General features: G+C 51.1%; 1 protein-coding gene across 1 annotated transcript in view; it reads left to right on the top strand.

The window, feature by feature from the left end:
- The window catches only part of SH3PXD2B (SH3 and PX domains 2B), a 116,634-nt gene that overhangs the window by 29,889 nt on the left and 66,052 nt on the right, over window positions 1-20,693 (top strand). The window contains exons 2-3 of the mRNA XM_043488887.1: window positions 3,262-3,342; window positions 18,859-18,934. Coding sequence (XP_043344822.1) covers window positions 3,262-3,342; window positions 18,859-18,934 — 157 coding nt within the window. The remainder of the gene's footprint in view (window positions 1-3,261; window positions 3,343-18,858; window positions 18,935-20,693) is intronic.

Raw genomic sequence — 20,693 nt, 5'->3', positions numbered from 1 at the left:
TGAGGCTCTGGGGGTTAGGAAACTGTGATTCTAGAGCCCAAGTTCCTTCCTCCCTGCCTTGCCTCACTGAAATGAAATAGATGTTGGATTTGGGGAGGTTGTTCCCAGTGAACCTCTGAGTTGGGCATTCAAGGGCACCTCCCACCTTGTCCTGATTTGTCTATCAATTTTTCATCTCTTCTCACTGGGAGAACCTTCTCCCTTCAGCCCCCGGTGTTTACAGTGGGCTCTGGCTCCCTCTGCCCAAATCTGCTCCTCCTTTTCCTGTTTTGAATGAAGGTATCCTAGCAAGAACTCATTTGGGAAGAGACTTTGTTTAAAACCACCTTGGAGACCCCTGCCGGCCTGGCCCCTGTACTCCCTGAGGTGGTCTCTGCTCCGCCGCCGTCCCCCACCGCCCACCGTCTCTCCCTTCCCCTTCTGCTCTCTGCATCAACCTGCCCTTCGAGGTACACCACAATGACTTCAAGTTTCAGAGAGCTATCCTGCCCCGCTTCCTGTGCCAGTCAGGACTAAATTACATGTGTCAAAAACCCAACTCAAACTGGCTTCAAAAATAATCCCGGAGTGTGGGTGTGGCCCAAGATTTACTGGCTCAGGAAACTGGAGAGACCGGGAGCAGATTGAGCTGCATGCAGAGCTGGCCCTAAGGTCAGACTGTGTCATCAGAATCTACTGATAGTCTACGGCCCTACCGCCCCGAACGAGCCCGATCTCCTCTGATCTCGGAAGCTGAGCAGGCTCGGGCCTGGTTAGTGCTTGGATGGGAGAAGCCTACTGATACTAGCATCGTTCTCAGGCACATTCCTCCTCAGTGATGATGAGATAGTCCCCCAGCAACTCCAGGTCATGAACTAACAGCAGAGCAACCTCAGGGAAAAGAGAACTTGTTTTTCTCAAGGTCGGAGCAGAAGTCCCAGGGCTGATTCTTAACGTCTGTGATTGGCCTGGCATGAGTCATATGATCACTCCTTAACCAGTCACTTAACCAGATCACTCCTTAACCAGTCACTTAACCAGATCACTCCGTAACCAGTCACTATGGACAGTGGTATCCGGCGTGGTGCCTAAAGGACTATGTTGAGGTGGGAAAGGAGGTTCCCAGAAGAAAAGTCCAGGCACTCTGGTTGAAAGAAAGGTTTATCAACACAGTAAAATAATGATACGCAGGGGAAGGAGAGGGTGGGAAGAACTGAGAGAGTGGCATTGACGTGTATCCTCTACGATGTGTAAACGTGACTCGTGGGAGGCTGCTGTCTAACACGGGGAGCTCAGTCAGCACTCTGCAATGACATAGAGCTGGGGGTGGGAGGGAGGCGCAGGACGGAGGGGATGTATGTATACTCATAGCTGATTCACATTGTTCTGTGGCAGAAGCCGATGCAACATTGTGAAGCAGTTATGCTCCAATTTAACAAAAATTTAAATGCAAAAAATAATGATGTCTACTGTAGTTGTTCAGTCACTCAGTTGTGTCTGAATGTTTGTAACCTCATGGACTATCCCCATGGCATTTGCTCAAAATCATGTCCATTGAATCGGTGATGCCATGCAACCATCTCATCCTCTGTCGCCCCCTTCTCCTCTTGCCTTCAATCTTTCCCAGCATCAGGGTCTTTTCAAATCAATCAGCTCTGCACATCGGGTGGCCAAAGTATTGGAGCTTTATTTAGCATCAGTCCTTCCAATGAATATTCAGGGTTGATATCCTTTAGGATTTACTGGTTTGATCTCCTTGCAGTCCAAGTGACTCTCAAGAATCTTCAGCACCACAGTTCAAAAGCATCAATTCTTTGGCACTCAGCCTTTATGGTCCAACTCGCACATCGGTACACTACTACTGGAAAAACCATAGCTTTGACTAGATGGACCGTTGTCAGCAAAGTGATGTCTCTGCTTTTTAATATGCTGTCTAGGATTGGCATTGGAGATGGCAATGGCGCCCCACTCTGGCGCCCCACTTGCCTGGAAAATCCCATGGACGGAGGAGCCTGGTGGGCTGCAGTCCATGGGATGGCTAAGAGTCAGACATGACTGAGCGGCTTCACTTTCACTTTTCACTTTCATGCATTGGAGAAGGAAATGGCAACCCACTCCAGTGTTCTTGCCTGGAGAATCCCAGGGACGGGGGAGCCTGGTGGGCTGCCGTCTATGGGGTCTCACAGAGTCAGACATGACTGAAACGACTTAGCAGCAGCAGCAGCAGCAGGATTGTCGTAGCTTTTCTCCCAAGGAGCAAGTGTCTTTTAATTTTATGGCTGCAGTCACCGTCTGTAGTGATTTCCACTGTCCACATGTTATTTATCTTCATTTATGCACATACTGTCTCCCCAGCTCACTCTCCACTCATGGAGTCAGAAGCCTTGCCCATGGACTCCCCTGCCTCTAACAACACCCAGCCCCTCGGGTTTATTTCTGTTTCTAGACGGCTTTCACACATGTATGTTTTACATGTCACAGCGCCCTGTAACCCCAGATCGTTTGTGCAAGGCAGGAATGGATGTGCTGATCCCTCACCCCTTGAGTGCCCAGGTGGTGTCCAGGGCCAGCAGAGTCCCCAGCCAGAGGCCTCTGACCTCCGTCGTCACCTTGGTTTGCCTGAGTTTGTTGTTGATATATTATTTCTGTGCATGCTTCAGTTAGTGACAGAGGTTAGAAACATGGCCCTGTGGTTTGTAGAGTGGTTTCCCATCTTCTGCTTTATCGGAGCCTCGCGCTGTCCTGGTAAGCAGCAGAAACAGATGGTATTAACCCACTTTACAGATGGAGAAACTGTCACATAGAGGGAAGTGATGACTCGGCCCAGGCCCCAGCTGGAGGAAATGACTTGATGGCTAAGCTTATGAGAGACGCAAGAGAGCTGAGAGCCACAGGTTGCTGTGACTTCTGACAAATCCAAGTCTTAAGAATGATGCTGACAAAATAGCCAGCCCAATAGCTCCCTGAATTGAGTGGAGAGTAAGAAATCCTGAAAACAGCAGCATCTCCTGAGATAAGCAGGGTGCTTATGCTTTCCTAGACTAGATTGCTTGTGATCCTTTGCACAAGTGTCAGAGGCGAGGGTATTATACCCATTTTACTGGAGAGGAAGCTGGGTCTCAGCGAGGGCGGGTAGCCTGTCCCAAGTCATTCAGCTGGTCGGGGGCAGAGCTGAGAGTCAAACCCAGGCCTTCCTGCCTCTGACCGTTGCGCTTTGCTCTCGGCTCCTGGCGATGGAGAGGCTGCCTTGGCGTTAACGGCTGTCTCCATTCCCCCCTGCAGGTCTACATCATCCGGGTCACCTGGTCCAGTGGCTCCACGGAGGCCATTTACCGGCGCTACAGCAAGTTCTTCGATCTCCAGGTAAGGATGTGGGGTCCCCAGGGAGCTGCAGGTTGGGAAAGAGTGTGTATGGACCTACTTTCCGCTTTGACTTCAGAGCCTGGATCCTCACCCACAGTGGATGCACAGTATTTATTTTCTAGACTTAAAAGTGATGTCCATGTGCTCGCCTCAGCAGCGCATCTACTATAAAGATGTAGAGAAGATGAGTCTGGCCCCTGTGTAGGGATAACACAAATTTGTGGAGCATTCCATATTAAAAAAAAAAAAAATTAAGGTGTCCATCACTTTGGGGACATAAGGGATGGGCTGTATTGCTTTTGCTTTGATATTCAGTATTTTTCAAATAAAAGAAAGCCTCCTGTTGACTGCTCTAGAATGGAGGCTAGTCTGGAAATTGTGTTTGGCTTTGGCGTTCAGATCTTAAACTTGTATAGTCATGTTTGCCGGTGAGTTATGTGATCAGACTTTATGGGGCTATTCTGCTGTCAAGACAGACCCAAATCTTCCCTCACCTTGGCCTCCTCTCCCCATCAGGCTCCATGCTTAGCCTCTGAAACACCTGCTGTGTATTGAGGGGTTCGCACTTGCCCTTTCCTCGCGCCGGTCCTCACCTGAAACGCTTCCTGCACCCTCCAGGCCCTCATCAGCTCACCGCCCTTCAGGACTCTCAGCCCCTGGAGAGCCTGGTCTGGCTTCATCTCCCAGCCAGCGGGAGTCACGTCTCCTCTGCCCCGACAGCTCTGTATCCCTTTGTGCTGACTCTGTTGAAGTTGTCTGCCTGTCCCGCTCTAATCCATGGCTCTTGTGGTCAGGAACCGCGTCTTCTTTATCCTCTCCCTCCTTCATGTTTCACTCAAGGACACTGTATGTGGCCAGTCAGCGTTTGTGAATGGATGAATGAGCAAGTGAACAAAGGGATGAACTAATATCCATACTGAGCACCACCAGTCCCGTATGGAGCTTCTGGACAGCTCTGTGCAAGCCCCTCCCCACTGGGGCAAAAGACCTCTAATCCATAGATCAGTAGCATTATCCTGACATCCCCAACGGCCAGGAAATCAGAGCAAGTGTATCTCGAGAAGTCACAGTGCCTGAGATCATGTAGCAAATTTCTTTAGAAAACACAGGCCTTAGGAGGAGATGGGAACTTGCGTGGCTTCCTGAATTCACAAGTGCTCCTTGCCATGTGGTGAGGGGTTCACATACCTGGCAGGCCAGTACACTGGCCTCATGGAGATGACTGTCTTCTTTTCCTCTGTACCAATTAGGCTGGTTTTGTTGCAAATGATGGAAACCCAACTCAAACTGGCCTAAGTAAACAGGAGGATTTAGGGGACTGTTGTAATAGAATGCCCTGGGAGAGGGAAACTGGCAAGCTTCAGGCACAGCTTGATCCAGGGTTTTCCACTGTGTCCTCTTGTCCAGCTTCTCTCTCTTGTCCTGGATTCCCAGTTCCCTGGCGTTGGCTTTATCTCAGGTCTCATGTGGTTGCAAAATGCTCTGGGCTCACACTCAGCAGGAAAGAGTGAAAGGTCACTTCACAGAAGTGCCAGCAAACACTGTTTTGTAGGCTCATCTCTAAGACAGTCAACAGGGCTGAGGAACGTGATGGCCAGTGGACTTAGCCAGTCCCTGCCCAGCCTCCCAGTCGCGGGGCCGGGAACTGAGACGTGGAGAGAACAGCTGTGATCCGAGGTAGGGAAGGCACTGTGGGGCCGTCAGAAGGGCCCTGGTCCTCCACACACCAGCCTGTCTCTGTGCCTCCCATGTTCTTTCTGAAGGTTAGATGATACTAACCACAGGCATCCTTGGTTGAACAGACCTAATCTGTTCCTGAAAATGTCAGACAGATTTTCAGAGCCTGTGTTTCAATATTTTAAAGGGGGAGGAGCAATGTTAATGTGCTCTTAACCAGTTTCCCCAGCATCACCGAACAGTCTACATTACACACTGCCAAGAGTCATTGTTGGGCCAGCAGTTAACCCCTGTCGCCTAACTAGTTAAAATGTAATGAATCCAGTGATGCAATAAAACCAAACAGGATCATATACAAACAATATTTTTCTTCTGGTCCACAGCAAACATGTACCAAATGTCAATACCCAAAGAGGCTCTGTGTTAAAGATGCTAAGATACTATCCACAACTGACTCGGCAGGGGACTTGGCCGGCAGTCCAATGATTAAGACTCCATGCTTCCACTGCAGGGGGCGCGAGTTCAATCCCTGATTGGGGAACTAAGATCCTAAGATCCCACAAACCATGTGGCACAGCCAGTAAATAAATAAAGGAAGGAGTAGACACAGGCTTGGTGAGGGGGAGTAGGGTAGGGCTGACCCTGGGGCAAAGGCGGGGAAGGTGATGCCTCCAGACACCATGAGCCGAACCTCAGTCCTATGTGAAACTGATGGGGAGCCACACCCTCTTTCCCAGACACAGGGGTGATTTATGCAGACCCATTATGGCAGATCTCTAAAGCATGGGTGTTGGGTTAATATTTTGCAAGTTGTTAGACTGATTTTTTTTATGCACTGAGGGTCTGCTCTGGGGAGAGCAGGGAGTGCTACCTGCATTTTGCTTTCAGAGGCCTCTTCCCTGCTTGATGCATCCAAGAAGGAGCAGAGGGGGCAGAGATGGGTGACGTGGGTGACTGCTCGCCTAGAGAATAATGGCGTGCACAGAACAGACACCCTCCCAGCTAGCTTAGGCAGACAGAAGTGGGGTGGATTGATGCGAGGAGGCAGGTGTGCCCCCATGGAACCCAGAGCGAGGACTGTAGTTGGCTTCACAGGGTCCCGGAGCCAGCAATAGAATGACCCTCCAGAAGCCCCCAGGCCACGTATCACATTGCCAGAAACTGTCCTAACAAGCTCCCTTTCCTGCCAACCCCTCTGGGCCAGCTTCCTCTGCTGGCCCATTGACCCACATCCCCCAATCATCACCTTCACTCCCGAGGTGAAGTGCCCTTCCCCGTGTCCAGGCGCTGGAGTTTGGGTGCCGATTCCAGTGTCTGAGAGAGAGCACCTGAGTGTCAGAGTCCACCCCTGAGCCTGCCATCTGTGGCCCAAAGGGTGGAGCGGGTGGAACAGCATTGCCTGGAGGAGGAAGTTCATGGGAAGAGGGTGAGGAGGAGGCCCCGGAGGCACGGGTGGAGGTGCTCCCTGCTGCCCTTTCACACTCACCCTGTGGGCCGGGCACTGTGTGGGGAGTTTGACTGGGTCATCGGTTTGCCCGTCCCAGCTGAGCTCAAGGCTTCTGACCTTGACTTCTGGGGTCTGACCGACCTGGGTTCACGTCTCAGCTTTGCCTTTTCGGTCTCACTTGGTGTCACTGCTCTGACTCTGAGCCCGTTTCCGCACCCCCGTGTTAAGAATGAAAGCACTTTTCCCGCATCTCTTGTGACAGCTCCCTGAGCGTTGCCGGGCTCAGTGAGCAGTGGCAGCCATCTGCTGTCACTGTGCTCAGATGGGACCTGCCCAAAGGGACATCATTTGGGGACATTTGAGGTGGGGCTGGATCCCAGGGCACCCTGGGCCAGAGCCTGTATTCCCTCCACTCTCCTGTTCTAACTCAACTTTCTTACTTCTCCCAGAACTTAAAAGTGAGGTTTCCTCCCCGCCTCGCCATAATAGGTAATAATTGGAGGTTTACTGTGACATAAAGCCGCCTGAGACTCCACTCCCATAACAAAGTCGTCTAGAGGCAGGGCTTAAGGGAGCTTTAAGGAGTTCCAGATGGGCAGCTGGAGTGGGAGAGTCCTGAAATTCCAGAGGGGCCTGCCCTGCCTCCAACCCCACACCGGATTGGGGGAAACTGGAAGAAGTCAAGGCAGGACCCCACCCGCCAAAGTGGGCTGATCCCAAGGACCAGGCGAGGAGGCCCGCCCGCATGGGACCACAGCACCCTGAAGTCGGGTGATTTCATGACTCACCCCGCCCCCACTCCTGGCTGGCGAGTAGCCTTGGCTTTTTCAGAAGCAGCTTGGCTCAGAGTGTAGGGGACGGTCGATCTTTCGTGGAGGAGCAGCTCGGCCAGTGTGGCGTAATGGAAACAGCAGAGGACTCGGTCAGGAGACTTGGGGCCCAGCCACCTATGCTGTGTGGCCATGGGCACACCCCTTAACCCCTCTGTGCCCGATGGTGACTTCTTCATCAGTAGCGTGCGGTGGCCATAGTAGAAACAGCTGGTATTCCTGGGATGTTGCCCACTCAGCCTCGAGATGAAATGACTTGTTTAATCCTCGTGTCAAGCTTATCAGATAGTACAGATGAAGACACCCAGGCTCAGAAAGGTTCAGGCATCTGCCCAAGGTCACATAGCCAGTGAGCATTAGAGCTTGGATTTGAAGCTGGGCGGGCAACACTGGGGTCACAGTCTCAGCCATTCTGCTGTGCTGTGCGCCCCTCATGAGTCACTACTTCACAAGGCTCCTCTGGAGTTAAAAGTGATGACGTGTGTCCGGAAGAGGCAAATCCATAGAGATAGAAAGCAGATTAGTGGTTGCCAGGAACCAGGGGGAGGGAGAAAGGAGGAGAGCCTGCTAATGGGTACTGGGTGTCTTTTGGGGGTGATGAAATTGTTCTGGAATCAGATAGTGGTCATGGTTGCACAACCTTGTAAATATACTAAAAACCACTAAATTGTACACTTTAAAAGGGTGAATTTTATGGTATGTGAAGTATATCTCAATTCCTTTTTGTAGAAAAGTGATGATGTGTGCGAGAGCAGTTTCTGGGCTGTCAAGCCCTCAGCAAATGTGAGCTGTTGGGATTATTGATGGGCGTGGGTTGCTGCTAGGAACTGGCATGAAGATTAGAGCAGGAGATGATGCCAGTTTAATAGAGTGGTTAAGATCCTGGGCTTTGATCCAAATGCTGCCACTTCCTGGCCATGAGGCCTTGTTTTAGTCAGAATTGTTTAGTTATGGATGACAGAAACCTCGTCTGTATGGATTATTCAAAAAGAACATTGATTAGCTAAATGGAACTGAGAAGACAGGGTCCTTGGCATCAGGTACAGTTGGATCTAGGGGCCACAGTGTCAGTGAGGACCTGCCTTCCTCTAGTTTGTGGCTTGCTCTGTGTCCAAACAGGGTGTTGACTGGTATGGTGGTGGCCATAGCTCCCAGCTTAATCGAACAACTCAGCTCAGTGACTTCAGGGGAAAACAGAACACCCCAGCGGTCTCAGCACAAGTCTTAGGGGTTCATCCTGGGTGGCTGGCCAGGAGCAGCCCAGGAAGTGGAGGAACCGCACCACATCCATGCTTGCTGACTGGCAGAGGAGATCCCCCAGAAGAAGTCAGAGAGTTGCTGCAAGAGAAGAGAAGACAGCCTGCAGGTGACACTCGGCCAGAGAAAAAGGCCTGCACAGAGGCTGCCAGGGTAGAAGGAAGGAGCCTGAGTCAGGCTCCTCTGCGGGAAAAGAGACAGTTCCCAGCAAGAAGGGCCCCTCTGTCACTTTCTGGGGACAGTCACGCCCGCTGCTTCTGGTTGGCCTCTGGCCATGGGACTCGCATGAGGGTGTCAGCGGGAGAGCCCTGGGCTTGGAGTGGAAAGGCCTGGTGTCCAGTCCCAGGCCTCTGTCTGACCGGCTGTGTAGCCTTGGGCAGGCCCCTCAGCCTCTCTGAACCTCCCTTTCTGCCCTCATCTGAGCCACGCTGGAGACTCTCGCAGAGTGTAACAGAGAGCTAGCCTCCGAGCAGGACGTTGGGTGGGGACAGGAGAGCCCAAAGAGCCGAGGGCAGAACCTTGAGGTAATGTGGTTGGTTGAGCAATGTCATAACAAACAGAATCGGTGGATGTTTACCAAAACATGCCAGCTGCCTGATTTATGCACCATCTCATATGGTCCTTGGGCTTCCGCAGTGGCTCAGTGGTAAAGAATCTGCCTGCAGTGCAGGAGATGCAGGTTGGATCCCTGAGTCGGAAAGATGCCCTGGAGGAGGGCATGGCAACGTACTCCAGTGTTCTTGCCTGGAACATCCCACGGACAGAGGAGCCTGCTTGGCTGCAGTCCGTGGGGTCGCGAAGAGTCAGACACGACTGAAGTGACTGAGCACACAGTCACGTACATTAAGTCCTCGCTCACAGGCATGAAGTCAGATGGGGCAAGGCATGCTCAGAGAGCATCAGAATCACGTGTCTGGAAGGGAGCCTGGGTGGGATTCAGCCCTGGGCGTGGCTGAGTCTGAAGCCTGTGCTCCTAACCGCTGCACCCCCACCTCCTGGAGGCCCAGGATTGCCTTGGAGTCTGTGTCCTCATGGAGTTCTGCCCTTTGAAGAGAGCTGCTCTTTGAAGGCCCGCTTGGCACCGCCTTGTGAGGTTGAGGTAGGATCTGTCCTGCGGCGGCCTGCTCTGAGCAGGACCCGACCCCTCGCAGGCAGACCCTGAGTGTGTAATGGATCTTCTCTACAGGCCTTGCGACTTGTGCCCTCTGAGTTTTCCCGGGAGTTCACTGCATTCCCAAGGCCGAGGGTCATGGTCGTCCCTGGAACCAAGGCTTCCCTCACGGAGGGCACGATTAAAGATTTGCTGAGCCAGACTCCAGATACTGTTTGTCCCTGCATCCTCTGTCCCAGCCAGGGAGCTTGGGCAGGGCTTGCTTCCTGGAGGAGGTGGCAGCCGAGCAGTCTTGACTGTGAGTAAGGAGTTGCCTCTCCGACAGGGTGAGGGAGGTCGTTCCACACAGAGGACACCATGTGCAGAGATGCAGAAGCGTGAGAGAGGACTGTTAGCTTGGCATCTTGCAGAAGTCCCATGGCGCATGGAGCCAGCCGGTCACCCCGCCAGGCAGGGAGCTGGCGGAGAAGCACCGGCCACTTGTGTCCTATAAGCAGGAGCCCTCCACACTCAGGGGACTGCTTCTGGGCACGGGTGCTTTCAGCGGGGTCTGTCCACATCACAGAGCCGAAGGCAGGCTGCCGCATCTTGATCTGAGCCTTCTGTTTTTCCCCAGAGAAGGGAACTGAGACCCAGAGATGGGAGAGGCTGTCCCATGTCATATGGCAAACATTGTTTGTTTCCACTTTCTGTTGAGATAGGACAGGCCTATCTCCCTTGGGTTTGACAGCCCCTGACACACTTCATGAGCTCTGGGAACTGCCAGAAGCCCCCAGGCTCCACCATGGAAGCCTCGGGGAGGGAGTGTTTTCTCCCGTCTTTTCTGGGAGCAGGTGTAGGAGGGGCACAGCTGAAGCTCTCGCTCCGCAGGCAGGCCTTGCCCAGCTGGGAAGACTTCCCGGCGAGCTCGTAGCCAACACTTGGCCTGGGTTTTCACCAAGCATCTTTACCCAGATACTGTCTTTGCTGGCTCCTCAGACACACTTTCTTTCCCCAGACATTATCTTCTGAAATTTGGGTGTTACACACACCAGCATATTTGTTCCCTTGTATCTGAAAACCATTGCCATATTGATGGTGTAGAGCTGAGGCCATATAGGAGTTACCTTTCTTCTCACAGCATCTGTGGGAGAATTGATTCCAGGACTGCTCCCTTTCACCCCCCAACGGATACCAAAATCCAAAGATGCTCAAGTCCCTTGTGTTAAATAATATGCATGCCTACTCAGTCACTAAGTCGTGTCTGATTCTGTGGTCCCCATGGACTGTAGCCCACCAGGCTCCTCTGTCTATGGGATTTTCCAAACAAGAATACTAGAGTGAGTTGTCATTTCCTCCTCCAGGGGATCTTCTGAGCCAGAGATCAAACCTGCTTCTCCTGCATTAGCTGGTGGGTTCTTTACCACTAGTGCCACCTGGGAAGCCCATTATATAGTGTAGTATTTGCATATAACCTACATACATTCTCCTATATAGCTTTAAATGATCTCTAGGTTACTTATAATACCTAACGCAGTGTAAATGCTATGTAAGTCATTGCCAACTGTAGTAGAATCAAGTTTTGCTTTTCTGGAACTTTCTGAAAGTTTTTTCCCTCAAATATTTTTGATCTGCCATTGGTTGAATCTGCAAGTAGGGGACCCGAGGATATGGAGGGCCAACTGTAATTCTTCATTTGGAAAACAGAAAGAGGGAAGGTTGTATTGGTTGATTGCATCTAAGGCCCAAACCGGGGCCTGTTGCCACCACCTGGAAAAATTTCTCCATTTCTAAACAGTGGCTGACCAAACCAGTTACCCAGTTCTTCATTCATTTGTTCATCCATTGTTCATTCATTCTTTGCACATATATGTCCCATGGGCCTACCATGTACCAGAGAGGAGGTGATGGGGAGAGGGGATGGGCCAGAGGGCCGCCCAGTAAGGGGGTCAGGCTGAGAACATGCGGCCCTGCCTGAGAAGGGGCCGTAAGAAGGAGAGAAGTGGGGCCGTGGACAGACAGGATGGACAGCGGGCTCCAGTGGAGACCAGGACATGCCGACATTTAGGCAAAGCAAGCTCGTCGCGGGGCCAGAATCCCCAGAGGCAACCAACAACGCACGTCAATGGGAACTGCAGTCTGTGAGATGGCTGTTTGCAAGGAAAAGTGGTCAAAGCCTAGGAGCTGTTTTGCTTTTGGTCTTAGCGTGTCCTGCCCCGAGAACCACATGGCTCCGGGCCAGCCTGCAGCTGCCCATGACGGTCACCTGGGCCCTTCCCCACTGCCTGTGCTGGCTCTGCTGGGACACGGGGCCTTTGTCACAGTGCGGGAGTGCACCCCTCCAAGTCCAGGCTGCCGCTAACACAAACCACGTGTGGGCCTCCACGCCGGCCTCACGGTGTTTTCCTTGGACAGCCCGCCTCTCTCCCTCCACCACAAGCTGCGTCCTGAAAACTGCTGATGGAGTGTTCTCCCGTTCCCTTGTGATGTGGCCGCTTGACGTGGCTCCCTCTCCCTTCCCACCCGCCAGGCTGACTCACTTTCCTCCGGGGTTTCCAGTCCTCCTCACTCTCGGCACCACTTCCTTTCATTCTCTGAGGGGCGGGGCATGGACATCCAGTCTCCAAGGGCACCGTCTGCAGTGGACTTGCCTGGCATGCCTCTGGTCCTGCTGGGGCAGGCAGCCTGGGGTCCCCACAGAGGGTCTGGGATGCTGCCCGGCTCTGCTTCAAAGCCTGTGGGGGCCAAGTGTGACAGCTCCCTGGCTAGAAGCAGCTTGTGGTCTGTGAACCCCAACACACTAAGACCTAAATAGCTCCTAGGCTTTGATCGCCTCTCCTGGCGAATAGCAGTCATACAGATTGCAGTTACCATTGATGGGATAATAAAGAAAATGAAATAAAACTAGATATGGCTAAAAGAGGAGAATGAGTATTATAGTCCAGCCCTGTGCTATCCAATATGGTAGCCGCTAGTCATGTGAGGCTACTTAAATTTAAGTTAGTTAAAATTGAATAAAATTAAAAGTTCAGTTCCTCCATCCAGTTAAGGTTCCACCTCCAATACAGGAGCTCCCTTTCAAGTGCTTAATAGCAATCCAGGGCCGATGACTACTTTAAGGGACACCACAGATGTAGAACATTTCTTTCATCATAGAAAATTCTACTGGAAAGCCCAGCTCTGGCCACTGTGGGGAGCTGGATAGTGGGAGGAGTTGGGCCAACCTTAAAACACAGCCTCATGGTGGAATATTATTCAGACATAAAAAGGAAGGAAATTGCAGTGCATACTACAATATAGATGAAACTTGAAGATATTTTTCTAAATGAAATAAGCCAGACACAAAGGACAGATATTTATATGCAGTCCCTAGAATAGTCAGATGTATAGAGATAAAAAGTAGGGTGGTGGTTGTCAAGGGCTGGAGGAGAGGAATGGACATAGAGCTTCAATGTGGAATGATGAAGAGGCTCTGAAGATGGAGGGTGACGATGGTTGTACAACAATGTACTTAATGCCACTTAATTGTATACTTAAAATGGTTGAAATGATCAATTTTATGTTATGTATGCTTAACCCAAAAACACAGTCTTATAAAATACTGATAATTACTCCCAGATGATTCTCAGAATCGCATTCGTTGTGGGCAGAATGCAAGGAGGGGCCTTCCTTGTTGGGCACCTGCTGTGCCCCCATGTCCAGGCCACACACAGCACTCATTTACACAACCCCCCTGCCCAGCAGGCTGCATCCGTCGTTCTGCAAATGGTGAGTCAGACTCAGTGGGCTGGGTCTCTGGCCAGGGTCACACAGCTGGCATGAAGAAACACCGGCATTAAACCCCAGGACTGTCTGGTCTCCAGGGATAATGTCTGTGGTTAGACTTTGCAACATTAAACTGCTTCAAATTAATAATACCTGCCTCAAATTAGTACCACTTGGGGAGACACTTCAGCTCTTTGAGCTCCACTTATGTGGGTAAAAACAAGTTAGGACAGAGGGTGAATAACCTCCTGACGGCGGTGAGGGCCACAGGGCAACGCGGCAGTGGGCCTGGCCCCTGAGCCTGTGTGCGCACTCTGACAGAAGTGACGGGTGGACACAGGCAGGGTGTGGCTGATGGATTACCAGGGCATACCTTCTAAAAAAATGTTCCCTGTATTCCAACATTGTCTTCACAAATAAAATTGAGACGAAGAAAAGAAGATGCATACACGCTAAGTCACTTCAGTCGTGTCTGACTCTGTATGACCCTATGGACTGTAGCCCACCAGGCTCCTCTGTCCATGGGATTCTCCAGGGCAGGATACTGGAGTGAGCTACCATGCGCTCCTCCAGGAAAAAAAGGATAGTGTTAAGACAAAACTTATACAGTGCCAAAAAGACTCTGCAGCTGAGCTTGATTACTCACTCTGCTTTTAAAAAGAAAGCATACTCCACCTGTGCATGGAATATGAAACTTAGCCTGGTCTCAGGCTGATTTTTCATGTTCATGTGACAGTCTGAAGCTGCCTAAGAGCGTGATCTTAGGGGAAAAGAAGAGGATTTAGGTTAAGATACCTGAACTGGCTACCCCACCACTTGAGGTGGTGACTGTGAGGTCACTGTGTGACCTCAAGTGGTTCACCACGTCCTTCTGCTCTGGAGCTTCTCATCTGTGACATGGGGGTTGTGCATTGATTTCATAGGATTATTCTGAAGGACAGACGAATCCAGGTGTTTGAGAAGGCTTGTTAGCTATAAACTGTCAAACCAACGTTCATAGTCATTACTAATTATTGTTTGTTATTAGTAATGCAGTGGCTCAGTGGTAAAGAATCCTCCTGCAATGCAGGAGTCGCAGGAGATGCGGGTTTCATCCCTGGGTCAGAAAGATCCCCTAGAGGAGGGCATGGCAACCCACTCCAGTTTTCTTGCCTGGAGAATCCCATGGACAGAGGAGCCTGGCGGGCTACAGTCCATGGGGTCGCAAAGAGTCGGACACGACTGAAGTGACTTAGTGCACACACTCGTGCGTTAGTAATGTGAATATTATTAAGCAGGGATACTTCACAAACATCTGAAGTTGCCCCTATTTCCAGATTTCATTTACGTGCATTCATTGGCTTAGCCACTTTTTACTGCATGCCTACTATGTGTCACCATTGAAAAGCTCTTGGATTCAAAAAGGGAAGCCTGCCTTTCCAGCAGGTCCTTTCCAGATGCTGATAAGATGCAGTTCCCCATCACTGCACAGCATAGCAGAGAGTAGGGGCCAACTGGCAATCACAAATAAAACCACAGCCTCGTGGGCAGCCCTTCAGGGTTGCCAGCCAAGTTGACGGTGACCACCCCCTACTCAGGGCTGTCACACTGAACAGTACTAAGGAGACAGGGCACTCCTAAATGACCCTGTTTCCTGAATACTGGGGAGCAATCCTTTTTAATGACCACTGTAGCATCTCAGAGGCAGCTGACAGAACGGCAGAAAAGCCATGGGCTTCTGTCTGTGTCCCTCCCTTGCTGGCTGCAGGCCCATGGCCGATTTCTTCACTCCTCTGGACTTCAGTTCCCTAGATGATAATGTCCATCTCTTGAAGGGGTGTTCTGCAGATCTTGTGAGAGGATGTGTCCGAAGAATCTAACTGTGCTTGGCGTGTATACGTGTTTCTCTGCTCTCACTTCAGGCCTCTCCTCCCTCCCCCTGCACCATAGCTGTGCTTATTTGTCCCAGGCTATTCAAAGCTGCTTTCATGCTATCAGAGGTATGCATCTTTTTTTTAATCACAGTATAGTTGATTCACCAACTTCCCTAGTAGCTCTGTTGGTAAAGAATCTGCCTGCATCGCAGGAGATGCGGGTTCAATTCCTGGGTTGGGAAGATCCCCTGGAGGAGGAAATGGCAACCCACTTCAGTATTCTTGCCTGGAAAATCCCATGGGCAGAGGAGCCTGGGAGACTACAGCCCATGGGGTCACAAGAGTCAGACACGGCTGAGCGACTAAACCACCACCACGTTAATTCACAGGGTTATGTTAGTTTTAGGTGTATAACATGGCGATTCCGTGTTTTTGTAGATTATACTTCATTATAGTTTTCTAGAAGATAATGGCTATAATTCTCTGCGCTATACAGTATATTCTTGTTGCTTCTCTGTTTTATGTAAAGTAGTTAGCGTGTTAATCCTACACCCCTAATTAGCCCCTCCCTCCTCACCTTTCTCCCGTGGTAACTGCAAGTTTGCTTTCTGTGTCTCTGAGTCTGTTTCTGTTTTGCATATACATTTATTTGTATTATTTTTTAGATTCCACATACAAGTGATATTGTTAATATATAATGTTTGTCCTTCTCTGACTTATTTCACTAAGCAAAGTATTCTCTAGGTGCATCCATGTTACTGCAGATGGCAGCATCTCATTCTTTATGGCTGAATACTATTCCATTGTATATGTGTGTGTTACATGTATATGTGTGCACACACCCCCCACACCATCCTAACCCAGTCATCTGTTGACGGGCCCTCGGGCTGTTCCTTGTCTTCGTTATTGTAAATAGTGCTGCTGAGAACCTTGGGGTGCATATATCCTTTCAAATTAACGTTTCCATTCTTTTCGGATATATACCCAGGGGTGGAATTGCTAGGTCATATGGTAGTTCTGTTTTTAGTTTCCTGAGGCACCTCCAGGCTGTTTTCCACAGTGGCCACACCAGTTTACATTCCCAGCAGCAGTGCACTAGGGTTCCCTTTTTCCCATGTCCAGAGGAACACATCTTAAGATCCAGGGTGACTTTCTCCTTGAGGTAAAATGATGGACAGGTTTCTCACATTCGGCCACCACTGTGGGAGGCTCAGGACTAGCTTTTCTTCTCCTTGAGTCCTGGGCCCTGCACACTCATCAGACTGGGTTGAGATAGTCTGCTGTGAGACTTAGGGAACAAACACGTGGACACAGCGGGTGGGAGGAGGGGGTGGGGGAACTGAGCGGTGCTGACGTGTATGCTCGGCCACACGTGGACACAGCGGGTGGGAGGAGGGGGGGAGAACTGAGCGGTGCTGACGTGTACACACGGCCACACGTGGACACAGCGGGTGGGGGGGGGGAGAACAGAGTGTGGCTGACGTGTACGCACGGCCACACGTGGACACAGTGGTGGGAGTGGGGGAGAACGGAGCGGTGCTGACGTGTACACACGGCCACACGTCGGACACAGCGGGTGGGAGGAGGGGGAGAACTGAGTGGGGCTGACGTGTACGCTCGGCCACACGTGGACACAGCAGGGGGAGGGGGGGGAACTGAGAGGGGCTGACGTGTACGCACGGCCACACGTGGACACAGCGGTGGGGGGAGAACTGAGTGGTGCTGACGTGTACGCACGGCCACACGTGGACACAGCGGGTGGGAGGAGGGGGAACTGAGAGGGGCTGACGTGTACACACGGCCACACGTGGACACAGCGGGTGGGAGGAGGGGAGAACTGAGAGGGGCTGACGTGTACGCTTGGCCACACGTGGACACAGCGGGTGGGAGGAGGGGAGAACTGAGAGGGGCTGACGTGTACACACGGCCACACGTGGACACAGCGGGTGGGAGGAGGGGAGAACTGAGAGGGGCTGACGTGTACGCTTGGCCACACGTGGACACAGCGGGTGGGAGGAGGGGAGAACTGAGAGGGGCTGACGTGTACACACGGCCACACGTGGACACAGCGGGTGGGAGGAGGGGAGAACTGAGAGGGGCTGACGTGTACGCTTGGCCACACGTGGACACAGCGGGTGGGAGGAGGGGAGAACTGAGAGGGGCTGACGTGTACACACGGCCACACGTGGACACAGCGGGTGGGAGGAGGGGAGAACTGAGCGGTGCTGACGTGTACGCACGGCCACACGTGGACACAGCGGGTGGGAGGAGGGGGGGAGAACTGAGCGGTGCTGACGTGTACGCACGGCCACACGTGGAGCAGGTGGTAAGCAGCGGCTGGACAGCACAGGAGCTCATCTCAGTGCTCCGTGATGACCGGGGGCGGGGGAGGCGACTCCAGAGGTCTGGGATGTATGTGTGCATAGAGCTGATTCACTGCAACAGAAACTAACACCTTATAAAGCAGTTATATCCAATCACACAGGGTTTACTTCTCACTCGGGAAATAAAGGCCATCCATAGAGGCTGCTGGGGGCTCTGGGCCCTCCCTCTAGGCCCCTTGCTGACGGAAAAGCCACACTCTGACCATGGCTGTCGCGTGGCGGGCAGAACTGAAGAGGGATGAGTCAAGTGCCACTCCTAGCTCTTCTGCCCCAAAGTGAGCCATGTCCCTTCTGCTCACCTTGAATTTGCCGCATCTCATTTCAGGGGCGTGGGGAGGTAGGAATCTACCACGTGCTGAAAGGAAGAACCAGAAATCTGGAGACAGCATTAATGACCACCACATCCCAGCTTTAACCTGGAAAGCAATGCTGGCAGTGGGTACCTCATAAGGATGAGGTGCAAGATATGTCACTTCCCCAGATCACAAATAAGAGATCCTGATGATTTTGTGTATCCGATCAGATACTTCACATTAATTCCTTAAAGTATCAGAGATGCATTTGCTGCTATCAGAAGATATGAAAGGTTTTTGTTTGGGGTGTTCCGTCCCTCTTCTTCGTCTATGCCCACAGCAGCCTGTACTACCTCTCAAGGTGCCTCCTACACCACCCTTCAATGATCAATTTACTTTTCAGTCTCTCCCTAGACTCTGAGTCTCTTCATTGCTGCACCCCACATGCCTGACTCAGAGCTAGGAACGGAGCTGAGCCAGCTGGGCAATTCTTCCTGCGGCAGGAGTGTGTCATGACCTCACAGGTGGAGACCTAACCAGATTAATTGAGTCTCCATGGTTTGTTCCTGAGTACCACCCAGCGGTTCTTAGGAAACAGGATGACTTGCCATCCGTGGAATTTTGGGGGCTCTAGTGGGCATTGTTCACGCTTCAGGTCCTGTGACTGGAGCCCGCGGGAAAACTGAGATTGGTCCCTCCCAGCCCTGAGCCTTCGCCAGGCCGCCAGCTGTGGGTCTAGAGAACTGTTTGCATGGAGATCCTCCGTCTGGTTGCCTTTGTCTTCCGTTAGTTTGGGTTTCTGGAACGCTGAACGAAGTGAGCTTTTCTCTATCAAATCACATACTTCACTTAATTCCTGTGAACTGTCAGAGATGCTTTTATCATTTAAAGGCTTTCATCTTGTTATTCTTCTCATTTAGATGCAGATGTTGGACAAATTTCCCATGGAGGGAGGACAGAAGGACCCCAAACAGCGGATCATCCCCTTTCTCCCCGGTAAGTGGGACGCGTGCTCTCAGATGAGGCCTCGAGGCTCTCATACAGCTCTTGGATCGCTCCCTCTTTGTCCCTGTCCATTGTCCCAGTGACCAGTAGAACTCAGTGCTTAAGAATATGGGTTTTGGAGTTAGATGCTACACCATTTACTAGCTGCATGACCTTAGGTAAGACACTTCACCTCTGGGATCCTCAGTTTCTCCCATCTCTGGGAGTAGGGACTTCCCTGATGGTCCAGCGGTTAAGACTGTATGCTTCCACTGCAGGAGGCATGGGTTCGATCCCTGGTTGGGAAACTAAGATGCCACATGCCACGTGGCAAGGCCTCCCAAAATAAATTAATAATAAAAGGAATAATTCGAGCTCATGTAGTCTGTGTAGTGAGTGGCATCTATTTTAATGGCTACTGTATTTGTTTTCTGTTGTGTATAACAGATTACTACCCATTTAGCAGCTTAAAATGACACCCATTTATTATCTCACAGCTTTGCTGGTCTGAAGTCCAGGCAGGTTCAGCTGGCTTCTCTGTTTAGCATCTTAAAAGACCAAAGTCAGGGTCTTGACTGGGCTGGCCACTTACCTGGAGGATTTAGGGACGAATCCCTCCCAGCCTCACTCAGGTTGTTGGCAGAACTCGATTCCTCACATCTCTAGAACCTAGATGCCTGTTTCCTTCCTGGCTGTCCGCTGGGAACTCAGCTTCCAGAGGCTGCCTGTATTCCTCATCCACCTTCAGGTTGGCAACAGGGCATTGAATCTCTCCTGGGCTTGGAATCTCTCTGACTTCCCCCACCTGCCACCAATGGGGAAAGTTGTCTGCATTTAAAGCCTCATGGGATTACCTTGTACCCACTTGGCTAATCCAAGATAATCTCCTTCTCTTGAAATGAATTGAGGCGTATCATGTAACATGATCCCAGGAGTGAGATCCCACTGTGTTGACAGGTGCTGAGACTAAGAAGAGACATCTTTGGGAGCCATTTAAGAAATCCTGCCTGGCTGCCCGCCTGCCACAGCCACCAAGCACCTTTTAAGGGCCAGGCTTAATGCAGCCATCACTGGCCCCTGCTCTCAGAACATCCCCCTCAAAGAGGTCTTACCAAAGAAATAGCATCAGGGCTTCAACTCAAAAAAATGAGCTACCCAAACCAGTGTTATAACTTCCAGTAATAGCTACCATTTATTCGATGTCTGCTGTGGGCCAGTCACTGGGCTAAGTGCCTTTGTTAGTTCGTTTAGTCCTTAGAACAGCCCAGCAGGGCAGACATTACTATGCCCACTTCACAGATGAGGAAGTGAAGACTGAGAGAAATTATGATCACTTGCACAAATGGCAGAGCTTGGATTCAGACACAGGTATGGCAGGCTCTAAAATTTATGCCTAAAGTCAGATACTGCAGGCTCAAATCCCAGTGTCCCTAATCATCCACTCTGTTCTCTTGAGTAAGTTACCTAAGCACAGAGTTTCATTTCTACACTTGCACATTAGAGATCATAATGGTACATAATGATAAAGTTGTTTTGAGGATTAGGTAAGTGCCTGGTGTGTAATTAGCAACAAGTAAGCACTTACTACTACCTTTCTGTACAGATAATCAGCAAATTGACAATCACCCTAAATCACAAATATCACCCTAAATCACAAATATTTGGCCCTTAAGTCTTTTTCATTTTGAGGGGACAGCGGGGCAAGCCCCGAGATGGGGAGACTCTGAGTCAGCCAGGAGCTCATTCTCCCCTCTCCCACTCCAAGGTTCTA

Source organism: Cervus canadensis, chromosome 16 (assembly GCF_019320065.1).
Source record: "Cervus canadensis isolate Bull #8, Minnesota chromosome 16, ASM1932006v1, whole genome shotgun sequence".
Taxonomy (NCBI): Eukaryota; Metazoa; Chordata; class Mammalia; order Artiodactyla; family Cervidae; genus Cervus; species Cervus canadensis.
This window is presented reverse-complemented; position numbering and strand designations above follow the sequence as displayed.